The 18,653-nt window shown below is 43.3% G+C and overlaps 1 protein-coding gene and 1 long non-coding RNA gene across 2 annotated transcripts in view; both read left to right on the top strand.

Moving 5' to 3' along the window:
* LOC108529196 (uncharacterized) overlaps positions 1 to 17,613 on the top strand; it is a 37,257-nt gene extending 19,644 nt beyond the window's left edge. The window contains exon 3 of the long non-coding RNA XR_001885431.1: positions 17,532 to 17,613. This is a non-coding gene — a long non-coding RNA (uncharacterized LOC108529196). The remainder of the gene's footprint in view (positions 1 to 17,531) is intronic.
* A 480-nt stretch (positions 17,614 to 18,093) lies between these two features.
* Positions 18,094 to 18,653, top strand: part of CD109 (CD109 molecule) — a 152,841-nt gene continuing 152,281 nt past the window's right edge. The window contains 1 exon segment of the mRNA XM_017871333.1: positions 18,094 to 18,598. Within this exon segment, the coding sequence (XP_017726822.1) occupies positions 18,525 to 18,598 (74 nt within the window). The 5' untranslated portion in view covers positions 18,094 to 18,524.

The raw sequence follows: 18,653 nt of genomic DNA, 5'->3' as shown, positions 1-18,653 counted from the left end.
CTCCAGAGGTGTCAGGGATTTAGACTTCTATCATTGGACATCCTTTTCTTTTTTACTTTAACTTTTTTTTTTTTTGAGATGGAGTTTCACTGTTGTTGCCCAGGCTGGAATGCAGTAGTGCAATCTCGGCTCACTCCAACCTCCACCTTCCAGTTCAAACAATTCTCCTGCCTCAGTCTCCCAAGTAGCTGGGATTACATGTGCATGCCACACCCAGCTAATTTTTGTATTTTTAGTAGAGACGGGGTTTCGCCATGTTGACCAGGCTGGTCTTGAACTCCTGACCTCATGTGATCCCCCCGCCTCAACCTCCCAAAGTGCTGGGATTACAGGCATGAGCCACTGCGCCCGGCTGGCATGGCCTCCTTTTCTAAACTCAACTGCTGGTTCTAGATGGCTGCTCCAGCTCCAGCCACCATGTCTGTATTCCACTAGAAGGAAAGAGGGAAAGAAAGGGAAAAGAAATGCCTCCTCCCTTTGGGGACATTTCCCAGAGGATGCACACACTATTTTCACTAACAACTCCATGGCCACACCCAGTTGCAAGTAAGACTGGGAAATGTAGTTAATTTTGGGTGCCCATGTTTCCAGCTAAAAATTCTTTTACTATTTTTAGAGCTGAGCCTGGGAGGGTGAGCAGAAGTGAAAATGTGGCAAGTGTGTGAAAGACGCAGGCTCAGGGCGAGTCCTGAAGTGGGGACTGCATGGCAAAGCAAGTCCAGCCAGGATGGATGAGATAATGTTAGAACTGAGTCTAACAAAGTATATTTTGCTTGTAGAATGTCATGTGAAATGTAAAGGCATCACCATTGTTAATATAAGTTTTGGAGAAAAAAAGTTATATTCCAAAAGTTTTTAGAGCCCACTTCTAAAGGTTTCTGCAGCTTACAATTAAAATGTCCTTAATCCTGTACCCTTGGATAATTTAAAAAAATTAATATTTTATCAAGCAGGGAAAGGCAGCATTTTATATTTTAATACTAGCAACAATAGAGAAAACAAATGAGAAAAAAATAGAGAAAACAAATGAGAGAAAAATCATAGAAGTTTTTCTTTTCTTTTTTTTTGAGATGGAGTCTCCCTTTGTTGTCTAGGCTGGAGTGCAGTGGCACAATCTCAGCTCACTGCAACCTCTGCCTCCTGGGTTCAAATGATTCTCGTGCCTCAGCCTTTGAGTAGCTGGGATTATAAGCATGAGCCACCACGCCCAGCTAATTTCTGTGTTTTTAGTAGAGATGGTGTTTCACTGTGTTGGCCAGGCTGGTCTCGAACTCCTGACTGCAGGTGATCTGCCTCCCTTGGCCTCCCAAAGTGCTGGGATTACAGGCATGAGTCACCACGCCCAGGTGTAGATGTTTTTCAGTGTTGTTTTGGTGAACCACATTTTATGTGGAAAGTTTATGATAGTGTTTTGTTTTAGAGGAAAATAAAACTATATATGGCTGATAAAGGATTCAGCCCAAGATTTGGGGCAGGTAACCTAAGAAAGTAAAGCCAAGACCACAAACCCAGAGATATGAGTGAATTTGTGATTCATTTCTATTTGGTTTGTTGTCATTTCAAGCCATTTTTATATTTCTACGACTATTTTCTAAATATATTACATACAGATTTATGTACTTGTATTATTTTTTATTCTTTTTCTTTATACAATTCCCTTTTGAAGAAATCTGATTTGCTAGAAGTTCAACAGGCAAACACACTTTTGCATAAGGAGGTAAATATAATCTTTTAACAGCCGTTGAAACTTGATTGATAATACCTTTGACTAAAATGTGCCAGTGGAAGGGTGTGGCATACTTGAAAGAAAAATATTTAAGAGTAGGTGCAGAAATTGCCCCTAAGCGAAGACGGCTTAACCTTGGTAGAAATAATTGACCTCAAGGGTGTGTTTGTTGTATTTTGTAGGAGCAGACAGGATGTGAAAAATGAGCTTTTGTGTTCTGGATGAGCAGTGAAAGGGCAGTGGCTGCAGAGAGAGCTTTGAGGCAATGGTAGACTCTCCATGCAGCTGGCCAATCTTACCCAAAGGGAGAGTCCTCTGGGGGAAAGGTCCATGCCTGAAAGTCTGGCACTTAGTCAGGAGTTCCTTCCTGCAAAGAGATGGATTGATGGGGAAGAGGGCATTTGGCCCAGTCCAGGGCTGCTACAGCTGCTTTATTGTGCACTTAGTGATCCAGTGTTTTCTACCTCTCATTCCAATCTTCCCTTCTTGGGTGTCATTCATCTTCTGAGTTTCAAAGCATGGTGCCCGGGTTCTGGGCAGGACAAAAGTGGAAGAGCCAAAGGCTGGTTCCCTTGAGGTGTTGTCTCCATTCAGGAAGAAAATGCTTTCTCTTCAGTCTTCATTTTACATCTCTTTGTCAAGGATTACCATACATGGTATGGTAATCCACGTCTAGCTGGATTGAGCCTGGAAAGTTGCCTATTTTAGCTTTCCAGACTCTGGCAAAGGAATACACAGCAGAAGGAAGGAGTGGATAGCTTTTCAGTGCCCCATCTGCAGTGCTCCCTCATAAGACAAGTTGGTAGTTACATAGGAAGTGTCTGAAAACCAAAAGTCCATTTAAATCCATGGCTTCGTTCCATTCTCTCTCTTTTTTACCCCAGTGATATTGAGGTATAATTGACAAAATTTTATATATTTAAGGAATACAATGTGATGTATGTGATGTTTGATATACATATACGTTGTGGAATAATTACCACAAACAAGCTAATTATAACATCCATCACCTTACAGTTACCATTTGTGTGTGTGTATGTGGTGAGAACATTTAAGATCCACCACTCTTTAAGCCAAAGCGTATTTCAAGAATACAATATAGTATTATTGTATTAGTCTGTTTTCACGCTGCTGATAAAGATACACCAAGACTGGGTACTTTATACAGTAAAAAGAGTTTAATGGACTTACAGTTCCATGTGACTGAGGAGGTCTCACAATCATGGTGGAAGGCAAGGAGGAGCAAGTCATGTCTTACACGGATGGAAGCAGGCAGAGAGAGCTTGTGCAGGGAAACTTCCACTTTTTTTTTTCTGAGATGAAGTTTTGCTTTTGTCACCAAGGCTGGAGTGTAATGGTGCAATCTGGTCTCACTGCAACCTTCACCTTCCGGGTTCAAGTGATTCTCCTGTCTCAGCCTCCCAAGTAGCTGGGATTACAGGTACACACCACCACGCCTGGCTAATTTTTATATTTTTAGTAGAGACAGGGTTTCACCATGTTGGCCAGGCTGGTCTCAACCTTAGCCTCCCAAAGTGCTGGGATTACAGGCCTGAGCCACCACAACTGGCTGGAAACTCTGATTTTAAAAACCATCAGATCTCATGAGACGTATTCACTATCATGAGAACAGCACAGGAAAGATCCCCACTGCCATGATTCAATTACCTCCTATCGGGACCCTCGCACAACATGTGGGAATTCAAGATGAGATATGGGTTAGGACACAGTCAAACCATATCATTCCACCCCGGCCCCTCCCAAATCTCATTTCAAAACCAGTCATGCCTTTCCAACAGTCCCCTAAAGTCTTAACTCGCTTCAGCATTAACTTAAAAGTCCACAGTCCCAAGTCTCATCTGAGATGAAACAAGTCCTTTCTGCCTATGAACCTGTAAAATCAAAAGCAGGTTAGTTGCTTCCTAGATACAATGGAGGTACAGGCATTGGGTAAATACAGCCATTTCAAATGGGAGAAATTGGCCAAAGCAAAGGGGCTACAGGTCCCATGGAAGTCCAAAATCTAGTCGGGCAGTCAAATCTTAAAGGTTCAAAATGATTTCCTTTGACTCCATGTCTCACATCCAGGTCATGCTGATGCAAGAGGTGGGTTCCCATAGTCTTGGGAAGTTCCACTCCTGTGGCTTTGCAGGGTACAGCCTTCCTCCTGGCTGCTTTCACTGGCTGGTGTTGAGTGTCTGTGGCTTTTCTAGGCACACAGTGCAAGTTGTGGGTGGATCTACCATTCTGGGGTCTGGAGGACGTGGCCCTCTTCTCACAGCTCCACTAGGCAGTGCCCCATTAGGGAATCTGTGTGGGGGCTCCCACCCCACCATTTCCCTTCACAGGTTTTGCCCTAGCAGAGGTTCTCCATGAGGACACCACCCCGACAACAAACTTCTGCCTGGGCATCCAGGCATTTTCATGCATCTTCTGAAATCTAGACAGAGGTTCCCAAACCTTAATTCTTGACTTCTGTGCACCTGCAGGCTGAACACCACGTGGAAGCTGCCAAGGCTGAGGTTTGCACCCTCTGAAATAACGGCCCGAGCTCTACATTGGCCCCTTTTAGCCACTAGAGTGGCTAGAGTGGCTGGGACACAGGGTACCAAGTCCCTAGGCTTCTCATAGCACAGGGACCCTGGGCCGGCCCAGCCCATGAAATCACTTTTTCCTCCTAAGCTTCTGGGCCTGTGATGGGAGGGGCTGCTGCAAAGGTCTCTGGCATGCCCTGGAGACATTTTCCCCATTGTCTTGGTGATTAACATTTGGCTCCTCATTACTTACGCAAATTTCTGCAGCTGGTTTGAATTTCTCCTCAGAAAATGGGATTTTCTTTTCTATTGCATTGTCAGGCTGCATATTTTCCAAACTTCTATGCTCTATGTCCCTTTTGAAACTGAATGCCTTTAACAGTACCCAAGTCACCCCTTGAATGCTTTGCTGCTTAGAAATTTCTTCCACCAGATACCCTAAATCATCTGTCTCAAGTTCAAAGTTCCAGAAATCTCTAGGGCAGGGACAAAATGCCACCAGTCTCTTTGCTAAAACATAACAAGAATCACCTTTGCTCCAGTTCCCAACAAGTTCCTCATCTCAGTCTGAGACCACCTCAGCCTGGAATTCATTGTGCATATCAATATTTTGGTCAAAGCCATTCAACAAGTCTCCAGGAAGTTCCAAACTTTCCCACATTTTCCTGTCTTCTTCTGAGTCCTCCAAACTGTTCTGACCTCTGCCTGTTACCCAGTTCCAAAGTCACTTCCACATTTTTGGGTACCTTTTCAGCAGTGTGCTCTCTACTGGAACCAATTTACTGTATTAGCCCGTTTTCACACTGCTGATAAAGACATACCCAAGACTGGGCAATTTACAAAAGAAAGAGGTTTAATGGATTTACAGTTCCATGTGGTTGGGGAGGCCTCACAATCATGGTGGAAGGCAAGGAGGAGCAAGTCACATATTACGTGGATGGCAGCAGGCAAAGAGAGAGAACTTGTGCAATGGAACTCCCATTTTTAAAACCACCAGATCTCATGAGATTTATTCACTATCATGAGAACAGCATGGGAAAGAACTGCTCCCATGATTCAATTACCTCCCACTGGGTTCCTCCCATGACACTTGGAAACTGTGGGAGTTACAGTTCAAGATGAGATTTGGGTGGGGACACGGCCAAAGCATATCACTATCTATCTGCTGATGGGCCTTTAGGTTGATATCATAGTTTGGCTATTGTGAACAATGCTACAGTGAACATGGGAGTTCAGATCTCTCTTTGAGACTAATTTCAGTTCTTTTTGATATATACTGAGAAATGTGATTGCTGGATCATATGGTAGTTCTATTTTTAATTTTTTGAGGAGCTTCCACATTGTTCCCTCCCTCCCTCCATCCCTCCCTCCCTCCCTCCCTTCCTTCCTCTTGCTCTGTCACCCAGGCTGGAGTGCAGTGGTGCAGTCTTGCCTCATTGTAAGCTTCGCTTCTCTGGCTCAGGTTACCCTCCCACTTCAGTCTCCCAAGTAGCTGGGACTACAGCTGAGTGCCACCACACCTGGCTAATTTTGGTATTTTTTTGGGGAGATGAGGTTTTGCCATGTTGTCCAGGCTGGTCTCAAAGTCCTGGACTCAAGCAATTCACCTGCCTCAGCCTCCCAAAGTGCTGGGATTATGGGTGTGAGCCACTGCATCTGGTCGACTTTTGTCTTTTTTGATGATATCCATTTTAACAGGTATGAGGTGATATCTCTTTGGTACTGATTTGCATTTCCCTGATGATTAGTGATATAGAACATTTTTTCATGTACCTGTTGGCCATTTTATATTCTTCCTTTGAGAAATGTTTCCTCAATTCCTCCCCCCCACCCCTTTTTTTAGAGACAGGATCTCACTCTGTACCTGGGCTGGAGTGCAGTGATACGATTATAGCTCACTGTAACCTCAAACTCCTGGGCTCAAGTGATCCTCTTGCCTCAGCCTCCTGAGTAGCTGGGAGCATGCTGCCATGTCTGGCTAGGCTTTTTAGTTTTATTTTTTGTACAGACAAAAATCTTACTATGTTGCCTATGTGGTCTCAAATTCTTGCCTTGCCCGTTTTTTTCTTTTTTCTTTTTTCTTTTTTTTGAGGTGGAGTCTCAAAACGCTGGAGTGTAGTGGCATGATCTCGGCTCACTGCAACCTCCCCTCCCAGGTTCAAGTGATTCTCCTGCCTCAGCCTCCCGAGTAGCTGGGACTACAGGTGCAGCTAATTTTTGTATTTTTTAGTAGAGACAGGGTTTTACCATGTTGGCCAGGATGGTCTCTTGACCTCGTGATCCACTCGCCTCAGCCTCCCAAAGTGCTGGGATTGTAGGCATGAGCCACTGCGCCTGGCCTGCTTCTTTATTGGGTTGTTTTCTTGTTATTGAGTAGTTTGAGTTCCTTATATATTTTGGATATAAGCCCCTTACTAACCAGATATATGGTTTGCAAATATTTTCTCCTATTCAATAGGTTGTCTCTTTACTCTGTTGATTTTTTTTTTCCAGAAGGTTTTTAGTTTGATGCAATCCCAGTTGTCTATTTTTGCTTTTGTTGCCTGTGCTTTTGGTGTTATATGCAAAAAAACATTGTCTAGATCAATGCTTGTGGATTTTGTATCACACAACATCACTGAATTTATTAGTTCTTTTTTTTATATGGAATCCTTAGGGTTTAAAAAATTAAAAAATTTTAAAAAATGTTATTTCAATAGTTTTTGGGGTACAGGTGGTTTTTGGTCACACGAATAAGTTCTTTAGTGGTGACAATTCTGAGTTTTTGGTGTACCTGTCATCCAAGCAGTGCACACATTGTATCCAACATGTAGTCTTTTATCCCTTACCCCCTGGTGTCCATCCCCTCAAGTCCCCAAAGTCCATTATATCATTCTTATCCCTTTGCATCCTCATAGCTTAGCTTTCACTTATAAGTGAGAAAACATACAGTATTTGATTTTCCATTCCTGAGTTACGTCAGGTTTCTGAAAATATATAATATGTCATCTTTGCAAACAGACAATTTTACTATTTCCTTTCTGATTTGGATGTCTTTGTATTTCTTTTTCTTTGCTAATTGCTCTGGCTAGGACTTCTAGTACTATATGGAGTAAAGGTGATGACAGTGGGCATTCTTGTCTTATTCCTGATCTTAAGGGATAAGCTTTCAGCTTTTGACCGTTTTGCATGATATTAGCTGTGGGCTTTTCTGGCTTTTCTCTCTCTGTGCTATGCTCTGCTGAGTAGGCTTGGGAAAGGGGTAACTTGAGTAATGTGAAACTGTTTTTCCTACCCTCTTCAATGTGTCTTTTCTTGTATCTTTGCTCCAACTAGGTGCTGTAATCTCTCACCTGGAGTCCTCAGCACTGGTGAAAGTACTCTTGTGTGGGTGGCTGTTCAAATTGACGTGTCTCTGAGGGGATGAGCCCTGGAAACTCCTATTCTAGCATCTTGCTGATGTCCTCTCTTTATTTTTCCTTGCAATTTATTTGTTGAAGGAATTGGATTGTTTGGTAGTGTTTTGCACAGTCTGAATTTTGCTAATACATCTGTGTGATGCTTAATATGTTCCTTCACATTTCCTTGCAAATTGGCATTTAAATCTAGATATTTAATCAGATTCAGTTTAGAATTTTTGTCAAGACCACTTCTTAGGTGGTGCTTTGTTCTATTGGGTGGCATATAGTTTCTGAATATCTCTGTTTGTGATACTAGCAGCCATTTATGATCACTGTTCAGTCTACACAGTCCAATGTGGTAGCTATTAGCCACATATGGCTACTTAAAAATATAAATTAAATTAAATAAAAAATTCGATTTATTAGTTATATCAGTTCTTTCTCTCTCTCTCTTTCTTTCTTTCTTTAGGCAGAGTCTTTCTGTGTTGCCCAGGCTGGAGTACAGTGGCACGATCTTGGCTCACTGCAACCTCTACCTCCTGGGTTCAAGTGATTCTTCTGCCTCAGCCCCCTGAGTAGCTGGGATTACAGGTGCCTGCTGCCATGCCCAGCTAATTTTTGTATTTTTAGTGGAGATGGGTTTTCACCATGTTGGCCAGGATGGTATTGAGCTCCTGACATCAAGTGATCCACCTGCCTGGGTCTCCCAAAATGTTGGGATTATAGACGTGAGCCACTGCACCTGGCCTATCAGTCACATTTCAAATGTTAAACTCATGTTGGTTATAGCTACTGTATAAGATATAGAACATTTCCATCGTCGCAGAAAGTTCTATTGGACAGCACTGGTCTAGATCTATTAATTCACAAAGAGTCGTGATGTGGTATTCTAACATTAATTTTACATTTATTTGCTGGAAAACTATAGAGAGAAATTCCTCATGTCTACTATTTGGTTACCCAGTGATCAGTTCATGTAGGAAAGGCAGGATAAAGGTTAATTCTTTACCTTTAATGAGTTCATATTGGAGCATCCTCTAAAAGTGAATAACTAAAAAAAACCATGCATGATTTTAGACATTGGATCCTCCTTCCTCCCTTCAGTCTTTCTTTCCTTCCTTCCTTCTTTCACATGCATGCTGTCTCTCTTCCCTTCCTCTTTTCCCCCTTCCTTCCCCCCCCCTCCCCTTTTCTCTTCTCCCCTCCCTCCCTCCCTCCCTTCTTCCTTCCTTCCTTTCCTTCCTTCCTTCTTTCCTTCCTTCTTCCTTCCTTGTTTTTACCTTCCTTCCTTCCTTGTTTTTACCTTTCTTCCTTGATAGGCTAATTGTCCTTCTGGAAACATTGTCTTGATGAACAGAACACAGCTTTCTGGCAAATTTTCGTAACTGTCTGTGGTACATAGAATTATTTGTCCCAATTTTCTCCCATCCGTATCCTTTACCACATAATTAAGTTTGCAGTTCCTCTAACCAAAAGGTGGAGTATGCTACCCATTCTTGACTTGGTCCTTGACCATGAAACTTGCTTTGGGCAATAGGATCTTCACAGATGTCAGGTAAACAGGACCTAAAATGTGCTTGAGCAGTGGAGCTTGTTCTCTTGTGCTTCTACCATGACCACAAGAAGGACATGCTTCTCCCAGACTACTGTTCTGAGGAGAAGAAGAAACACAAAGTGTGAACTGCCTCAGCTGGCCTACAAACTTGGGATCTGAAGCAGAAGTTTATTGTCGGTGTGATTTTGAGGTTGTTTCTTTGCTGATTAATAGATTAATAAGTTTACAAATTGTCCCATTAGGTGACAAATTCCCAATTGGCATTGGTAGATGTCATCTCAGATTAATGTATCTTCCCCAGATAGTACTTTGCTGTTCAAAATATAAGAATTCAAATCATGCACTAGAAGAACACTAGAAACTTTGTAAGAACTCAAATTGTGATTCCTTTTTGTCTGGTAGGTTTTTTTTTTTTTGGAAAAAAATACCTTTGCTTTTACTCTGATATTTATGATAATATATTAGTATTTTAATTTCTAATTGGCTGTTGTGCAATAAAAAATACACATATTGGTCTCCGCCTCCTAGTCCCTGGCACAGAGTTCTTAAAACTCTTGTAGTTTCCTGAGCAATAGGAGTGCTAGGAGAATCTTTCATTCTAATGTTTGGTTTCTGCTCTGGTTCTTGAAACAGAGTTCTTAATACCCTTTTAGATAGTGGTGCTAGGATAATCTTTTGTTCTAATATTTGGTCTCTGCTCTGGTTTTTGACACAGAACTCCAAAGACATTTGTAATTTCCTGAGTATTAGCATCTGACACAGAGCACCTAAATCTCTTGGAATTTTCTGGGCAATGAGAGAGTCTTTTGTACTAATCAGGTGACTCTTGGTAGGCTGCTGGATAGAGGCTGGTCACCAGAAAGACCAGGCTATGATTAGAAGCCTGGAACTTCCAGCCCACCCTCATTCTCTGCAGAAGGGAGAAGGGCTAGAGATGGCATTAATAATTATTCCTATTTGATGAAGCTTCCATAAAAGTTCCTGGATTATAGGGTTCTCAGAGTTTCTTTTTTTTTTTTTTTTTTTTTTTTTTTTTGAGACAGGGTTCCTTCTGTCACTCAGGCTGGAGTGCAGTGGTGTGATCAAGCTCACTGCAGCCTCCCAGGCTCAAATGATCCTCCTGCCTCAGCTTCCTAAGTAGCTGGGACTATAGCCACGCACCACCACATCTGCCTAATTTTTTTGATTTTTAGTAGAGACAAGATTTTACTATGTTCGAGACCAGGCTGGTCTTGAACTCCTGAGCTCCAGCAGTACTCCTGCCTCAGCCTCCCAAAGTGCTGGGATTACAGGCATGAGCCACCAAGTCCAACTGCTTCTGTTAATTAATTAATTAGTTTGTTTATAAATTATTCCATTGGGTGACATTTTCCAACTTCCAAACTAGCATTGGCAGAGGTCATTTATTATACCCTTTATTAATAAACTGGGAAACATAGTTTCCCTGAGTTCTATGAGCTGCTCTAGCAAATTAACCAAACCCGAGGTTGGGATTGTGGGAACCTCAATTTATAGCTGTTGGATCAGAAGCACAGGTCACAACCTGAGTTTGTGGTTGGCATCTGAGGTTGGGGGCAGTCTTATGGGAAGGAACCCTCAACCTATGGGATCTGCTGCTATTTCCAGGTAGTTTGTGTTGGGATTGAATTGACTTAGATGATGCTCAGCTGAGTCTGCTATAGAATCTGCCAGAGAATTGATTGCTTGGTCAGCGTGGGGGAACCTCTTCTATGCATTTTGGTGGCCAGTGTGTTATATCGAGTGTATAAAAGTGGGAAAACCACTTTGGTTCAGTTTTTCTTATATCCTTACACTACTTTATAGTCTTAATATGCTTATGACATATTTCTTGATCCAAGAAAACTGTAGATACTTTTTTTTTTACTTTATAAGGTTCTTAGTGTCTCAGTCAGTGCTTTAATTCTTCATCCCTCTTTGACTTTGTAAATTTTTGTCATCTGTGCTTTTTTCATTTTTAAGTATCAACACCATTTACATTCTGTTTTGTAAACATTGTGTATTTCACATATTTCATAAAATCTAAGATATTCCACTTTAATACCAAGAAAGAAAATATATTGTTGATTATTATTATGACACCATTGATTGTAAGATCAGAAATGTTAAAATGTGAAAACATGTATTTTAGAAATGGTGAAACAGTGTAATTAAATCTTCTTCGTCAATACTTTTATTCTGTTATAAATCAATAAACCGTACTTACATCAACACGACTAAATAGTTCTTTTTCACTGCAAAGCCAACTAATGAATCATGATATTTTCTTTTTTATTCAGTGTTCGCTTTTCCCTTGAATTTCTAAATTTCCTTCCTTTTTACTGCACTATTTTACTTTATCATAGTCTCAGTTTTCTTGTATTTCATTATGTACATCTATTAAGATCCCTTTTATTTCCCTTAAGACCTTACCCCTGGAATTCTTCCTATTAGAAGTTGTCTCTTCATTTTTTTCTGGGGTTATATATACATTTCCCTTTTCCTTGGCTTATTTCACTGGGTTGCTAAATATGTCCTCCTAAAGTAACTTCCTAAAATGAATTTGTGAAAGGCAAAGTTTCTGAGTCATTCCATTTCTGAAAATGTCTTTTATCCTTTGGTTGTTTTCATTATGCGGGCAGCTGATGACACTTTTTTTTGTTTGAGACGGAGTCTTGGCTCGTGGCCCGCGGGCTGGAGTGGGGGCAGTGGCCCCGGATCTCAGCTCACTGGCAAGCGCGCCTCCCGGGTTTAAACGGTCGCATTACTCCTCCTGCCTCAGCCTCCGCCGGCGTAGTCTGGGACTCATCACGCGCCCGCCACCCCGTCGCCCGGCTAGTTCTTTTTGTACATTTTTTAGTAGGAGACGGGCTTTCACCGTGTTAGGCCAGGATGGCTCGATCTCCTGACCTCGTGATCCCGGCCCCGTCGCGGGCCTCCCCAAGAACGTGCTGGATTTATCACGGCTTCAGCCACCTCGCGCCCGGCTTTTTTTTTTTTTTTTTTTTTTTTTTTTTTTTTTTTTTTATAATTTGAGGAGCGGAGTTTCCTCTTTTTGCCCAGCTGGCAGTGCAATGGCGGCAAGATCGGCTCACCTCGGCAGCCTCTGGGCCTCCCAGGTTCAAGGCAATTTGCCTTCCCTCAGCCTCCTGAGTCGCTTAATAGATAACGGAATCCGTGCCACCACGGTCCGCTTAATTTCGTATTTTAGTAGAGACGGCGGTTCTCATCATTGAGTCAGGCGCTGAGTCTCCGGACTCGCTGACCCCAGGTGGATCTCGCCCGCCTTGGACTCTTCCCAAAGTGGCTGCGATAGCAGGTGTGAGGGCCAGCACCGCGCCTGGCCTGGCAGCTGATAACATTTTATTTTAACACAAAGGTTGTAAGAGGACATGAGAAATGTGCTTATGAATGGACATCAGATTAGACGTGGGCAAAAGTAGGATACAAAGTTGCTATATATTTAACTACACGTAATATACTCCTTTTAAAAAACAGATACCAGCGACCGGGCGCCGGTGGCTCAAGGGCCGTAATCCCAGCACTTTGGGTGCAGCCGAGGAGCGGGCGGATCACGAGGTCAGGAGATCGAGACGCCATCCTGGCTAACACGGTGAAACCCCGTCTCCACTAAAAAATAAATAATACATAAATAAATACAATAAATAAATAAATAAATACAATAGAATAGCAAAAAAAAAACTACCGGGCGAGGTGGCGGGCGCCTGTAGTCCCAGCAGCTCGGGAGGCTGAGACATGCGGAGAATGGCGGGAACCCGGGAGGTGGCAGCTTACATGAGCTGAGATCCGGCCACTGCACTCGCAGCCGGCGGGCAACAGAGCAACGACTTCCGTCTCAAAGCAAACAAACAAACAAAACCAAACAAAAAAAAGATACCAGCAAATTATGTGGAGAAAGAGAGAAAGGAAATACAACAAAATGAAATAATGCTTGTCTCTGGGTAGTGGTAAGACTGTAGGAGATTTCTTTTTTTCCTTTTTTTTCCTTATCTTTCTACGTTTTGTGTACTGAGCAGCTACTCTACCTGACCTCTCACCCCTTCTCCAGGGGGCTAGATAGGGTCACCTTCATCTTTCTGCCCCGTTCCTCCCCTCTTCCCTTTCAGCCACCCACCTGCACTCTGCTTTCTTGCTCTTCTCCCCAGCCACCAGAACCCACAGGCAATTAACACTTTCTGGACAAAGGAGCCAAGGTTTTCCCCATCATTTTTCTAAAGACAAAAGTGCATGGCTGGGGAGGGAGACTAGAAAGGCAAATAACTGCTCCCTGCCAGTCCTGGTCTCACCCCTCTCAATGTCCATCTGATGGGGACATGGACTCAGGTGGCCCCCGGGAAGCCCCCAGCTGGTGTCATGGACAGAGCAGACTCTATAAAGGGGAGGTGGGGTACCCCATACACCTGTATTTTTTACTTTCTGAAGCTTGGTTTAGAGTGCTAGGCAGGTGAGAACACTTGCCCATATTGTTACTAATGCGCTAGTTCACTTTTGTGGGTTTAGGGCCACAATCAGGCCTGTAGCTCCTTTATTTCTCAGAGGCTGTCTTCCTTCAGTTTTTCTGAACTGTGGGTCAAATGCACATGCAGCTCTGGAAAAAGGACACTAGCTTCTCCTGCAGGTTACCCATGACATGGAAGTTGGAGGTGGTAAGATGGACATTGATTCCACTTCTCAGTTTTTTCTTTATTCTTACCCACATTTAGCTTTTCTACCCTGGCTGACTCATGTTATGCTCCACACTACACACAGGGGCAATGGCCTGTACAAACTGCCCTACCAGCTCCCATGATTGCTTAGGGTCTGTCTCACTCGTAGTGGTTCTGCCTTTCTCATTGAACCACATCTGTATTACTCTGTTCTTGCATTGCTCTAAAGTAACAAAAACCTGAGACTGGGTAATTGATAAAGAAATTTAATTGGCTCACAGTTCCACAGGCTATACAGGAAGCATGTCAGCATCTGCTTCTAGGGAGTCCTCAGGCAGCTTTTACTCATGGTCTCAACTTTAACATTGCCAAAGTATGGCAGAGTGGACTGATATATGGGTTCGTGGCATCTTACATGGCAGGAGAAGGACCAAAAGAGGTGGGGGGAGGTGCCATACACTTTTAAACCACCAGATCTCATGAAGACTGTCACAGGAACAGCACCACAGGGGAAATCTGCCCCATGATTCAATCACCTTCCACCAGGCCCCACCTCCAACAGTGGGGATTACAATTTGACATAAGATTTGGGCAGGGACCCAGATCCAAACCATATCAACACCCTAAAGACAGCTCAGGAGGGACACAGGAACAGTGTGGGATTCTTATCCAAGAGACCATTTGGTTTTCATGGAATAAGCATAGATGATACTTTTGGTATCAAAATTCAGAACTTTTATTCAAAAGAGCTTCTAAGGTGCCTCCTCAAAAATTATTTACTAAAATAATATCACTATTATTGTTTTCTTCTTAAAGGAGATATAATATACATTTATTGTAGGAAACTTGGCATATCCAGGCAATCACCAGGATACTAACATTTTGGTGAATATCCTTCAAGTCCTTCTTCAATACATAGATCTGTAATGTCTATGTACACATAAACACACTTTATTTTTTATAAAAATAGAATGAAATTTAAATTCTGTTTTATAAAACAGACTTCTCCTCTGATATGGTTTGGCTGTGTCCCCACCCAAATCTCATTTTGAATTGTAGCTCTCATAATTCCCAAGTGTCATGGGAGGGACCCAGTGGGATGTAATTGAATCAGAGGGGTGGGTCTTTCCCATGCTTTTCTTGTGATAGTGAATAAGTTTCACAAAATACGATGGTTTTATAAAGGGGAATTCTCCTACATATGCTCTCTTGCCTGCCACCATGACTTGACTAAGACTTGACTTTGCTCCACATTCGCCTTCCACCATAATTGTGAGGCCTTCCAGCCATGTGGAACTGTGAATCAATTAAATCTCTTTCCTTTATAAATTACTCTTACCTTTATAAATATAAAATTTATAAATTTTCCTTTATAAATTTCCTTTATAAATAATAAAGTATGTCTTTATTAGCAGGGTGAGAACAGAATAATATACCTTCCTTAATAACGTATGACTATTTGCCTCTAGATGATTAAACAAGCTCCAATTAAACAAATAGTTTTTAATTATTTCAGTATTCCATTGCATGGATATACTGTAATTTATTTAATCCTGTTTTTGTCTGTTTTGTGTTGCTATAAGGTAGTACCCAAGGCTGGGTAATTTATTAAAAAAAAAAAGGTTTACTTGGCTTACAATTCTGCAGGCTGTTCAGGAACCATGGCATTGGCATTTGCTCGGCTTCTGGTGAGGTCCTCAGGCTGCTTCCACTCATGTGAAAGGGGAAGGGGAGCTAGTGTGCAGAGATCCCATGGTGAGAGAGGAAACAAGAGAAGCGGGAGGTGCCAGGCTCTTTTTAACAACCAATTCTTGTGGGAACTGAGTACTCACCCCCACCCCCAGGGAGGACATTCATCTATTCATGAGGATCCACCCACAGGACCCAAACACCTCACATTGTGCTCTTCCTCCAACACTGGGGATCAAATTTCAGCATGAGCTTTGGGTGACAAACATCCAAATGATAGCAAACCCAGTATCTTATTGTTACATGTTCAGACCATTTTCAGGTTTCCTTTTGAGACAGAGTCTTGCTCTGTCACCCAGACTGGAGTGCAGTGGCACGATCTTGACTCACTGCAGCCTCCACCTCCTGGGTTCAAGTGATTCTCATGCCACAGCCTCCCGAGTAGCTTTTATTACAGGCGTGTGCCACCATGCTGGGCTAATTTTTGTATTTTTAGTAGAGACAGGGTTTCACCATTTTGACCAGGCTGGTCTTGAGCTCCTGACACAAGTGATTTGCCTGCCTCGGTCTCCCATAGTGTTGGGATTACAGGCGTAAGTCACCATGCCCAGCCCATTTTCAGCGTTTCTTTTTTCTTTTCTTTGTTTTCTTTTCTTTTTTTTGAGACAGAGTTTTGCTCTTGTTGCCCAGGCTGGAGAGCAATGGTGCGATCTCGGCTCACTGCAACCTCCAACGCCCGGGTTCAAGCAATTCTCTTGCCTCAGTATCCTGAGTAGCTGGGATTACAGGCATGCACCACCATCCACACCTGGCTAATTTTGTACTTTTAATAGAGATGGAGTTTCACAGTGTTGGTCAGGTTGGTCTCCAACTCGTGATCTTAGGTGATCCACCCACCTCGGTCTCCCAAAGTACTGGGATTACAGGTGTGAGCCACCACGCCTGGCCTCATTTTCAATTTTTCTTAATGAAAAAAACCCACTTCTGAGATAAACATTTTTCATTAATCCTTTTAACAAATTTTTATTGAATAGCTACTCTGTACTAGGCATGTAATAGCCTCATCTCTATGCAAATCCATATGCCTAAATTTCTGCATGACTATGCCTTTCAACAAACGTGTATTGTTGGAAGGAAGGCATAAACAGGAAGGTGGCATCACTTTAAAATTCACACAGATTTACTTTTATACAATGTGGTTCTAAGCCTTTCTGTAAGTCTTCTCGGGAGGCAACATTATCAACTAATCTTTTGCAGTCCCTCTTATGTTTGCCTACCTCTAGAATAAACCTGAATTTATTAATCCACCTTTATGAACTGAAAGATTGAGAAGAATATTCTCAGCGTTCCTAACTGCCTGTGCTCATCACAGTGCCCCCAAATTGCCCCCACTTGTAAAGCCTCCATGGCCCACGGTCTGCTAAAGTAAAGCAGAATCCCAGTCCTTGCTCCAGACCTGCCAAGTCAGTGTCCGTTTCATGTGATTCCCATACACACTGGCATGTGAGAAGCACTGAGTTAGATCTTGGTGCTTGGTCCACCCTTGACCCTGGTCCTCCTCTCTCAACAACAGAGGTGAGGAGACCAGCAGTAACAGCTGTGTCAGGAACAGGTCAGCACCCAGGGATTCACACAGACACTTTTGGCTTTTCCTAAGTCCTGCCTGCAAAGGAAGTTGGACACTAAAGATAGGCTGCCTGTAGGAAACGACATAAGGACCTTTGCAAGCTGTTCAGCAGGGAGAAAAAGGGGTGGAACAGGAAAGGGAGGAAAGCAAGTTTCTGGACTCCCCAAACCACAGTGTGTCTAGGTGCTACTTTCTCACTTTTCCTTATTTAGCACATAGCTTTGTCATGAGACATCTTTTTGCTGACCTCTTTTCCGTTTGCATTTTGCCCCATATTAGAATGCTACCATCTAAAACCTCTCTATGAATTAGAAAGTTTACGTTGTCAGGGACTGAATGTGTCTGTTTTCCAACAGTTTCTGGCAGTTCCCTGCTTTTATGGTGTAGTCATGGTGAAACCTGAGTCATCTGAAGATGGTGGCAGTGCCAGAGAGCAGGGGAGAGGAGCTGCAAACAAGCCAGGAAGAGTTGGGCATCAATAACTCCTGGGCACCACCGGCTACTGGCCTTCATTCTGACAGGAGAGCCACCCGAACCCTAATTGTGTTCAGACAGATTGCTCCAAGCTTTGCAGTTCTACCGAATTCTTTCTGTAGCAAAAATATAAAGACATCTTCTTATTGTTTTTCAGGGTTCCAAGTAGCAACACCTAACGTCTGCAGTGCCAGTTCTTTTCTTCTTTTTGTTCTTCTTTTTTTTTTAAGGTGAGAAACCATAACATTTTCCTGGAAAGGAAAGCAGTAGACCTCATTTTTTGTTTTAAAGAAATATAGTTTTTCTCTGTTTCTATTCATATACATTAAATAACTACCCAGGAAATATGACCCGGTTTGGCGCGCGTGTGCGTGTGTGTGTGCCGTTTCTCTAAAATTCTGACTCATAGTCTGGAGGACAATGATTGACTTTTTTCCACTTCACATAGCTGCTGTGAATTTCTCCTCACAAGGATGGGCCTGTTTACTCACCCTGGGCATCGTTGGTAGAGCGCTAGTGTAAACACCCTGAGGAACCCGGTGGGCCGGGGACGTGGGCGCGCTCTGTTCTCTGCGGCCAGCCGGGACGCCGGGGCCAGGTGGGGCCGCCTGCGTTTAGCGACTGCTTTCTCACCCCCTGGATTGGCGATGTTTGCCACAGCGGCGAGAAGCGCCATTGTAATGGGGATGGGAGGGGTGGAGCCTCCAAGTCCTGTCTCAATTTAGATCTCTTACTCTGCTGTTAGGCGCGCCCATTTCAGATTACTAAACTCGAATTAAGAGGGAAAAAAATCAGGGAGGAGGTGGCAAGCCACACCCCACGGTGCCCGCGAATTTCCCCGGCAGCGGACTGTAGCCCGGGCAGACGCCGTCGAGATGCAGGGCCCACCGCTCCTGACCGCCGCCCACCTCCTCTGCTTGTGCACCGCCGCGCTGGCCGCGGCCCGCGGGTAGGAACGTGGGAGCGCGGGGGGCGCGCGGGAGGGCGGGCCTGGGCCGCTCTGT

This window comes from Rhinopithecus bieti, unplaced genomic scaffold (assembly GCF_001698545.2).
Source record: "Rhinopithecus bieti isolate Rb0 unplaced genomic scaffold, ASM169854v2 scaffold_4709, whole genome shotgun sequence".
Lineage (NCBI taxonomy): Eukaryota > Metazoa > Chordata > Mammalia > Primates > Cercopithecidae > Rhinopithecus > Rhinopithecus bieti.
Note: the sequence above shows the minus strand (reverse complement) of the source record. Positions and strands in the feature narration are given on the sequence as shown.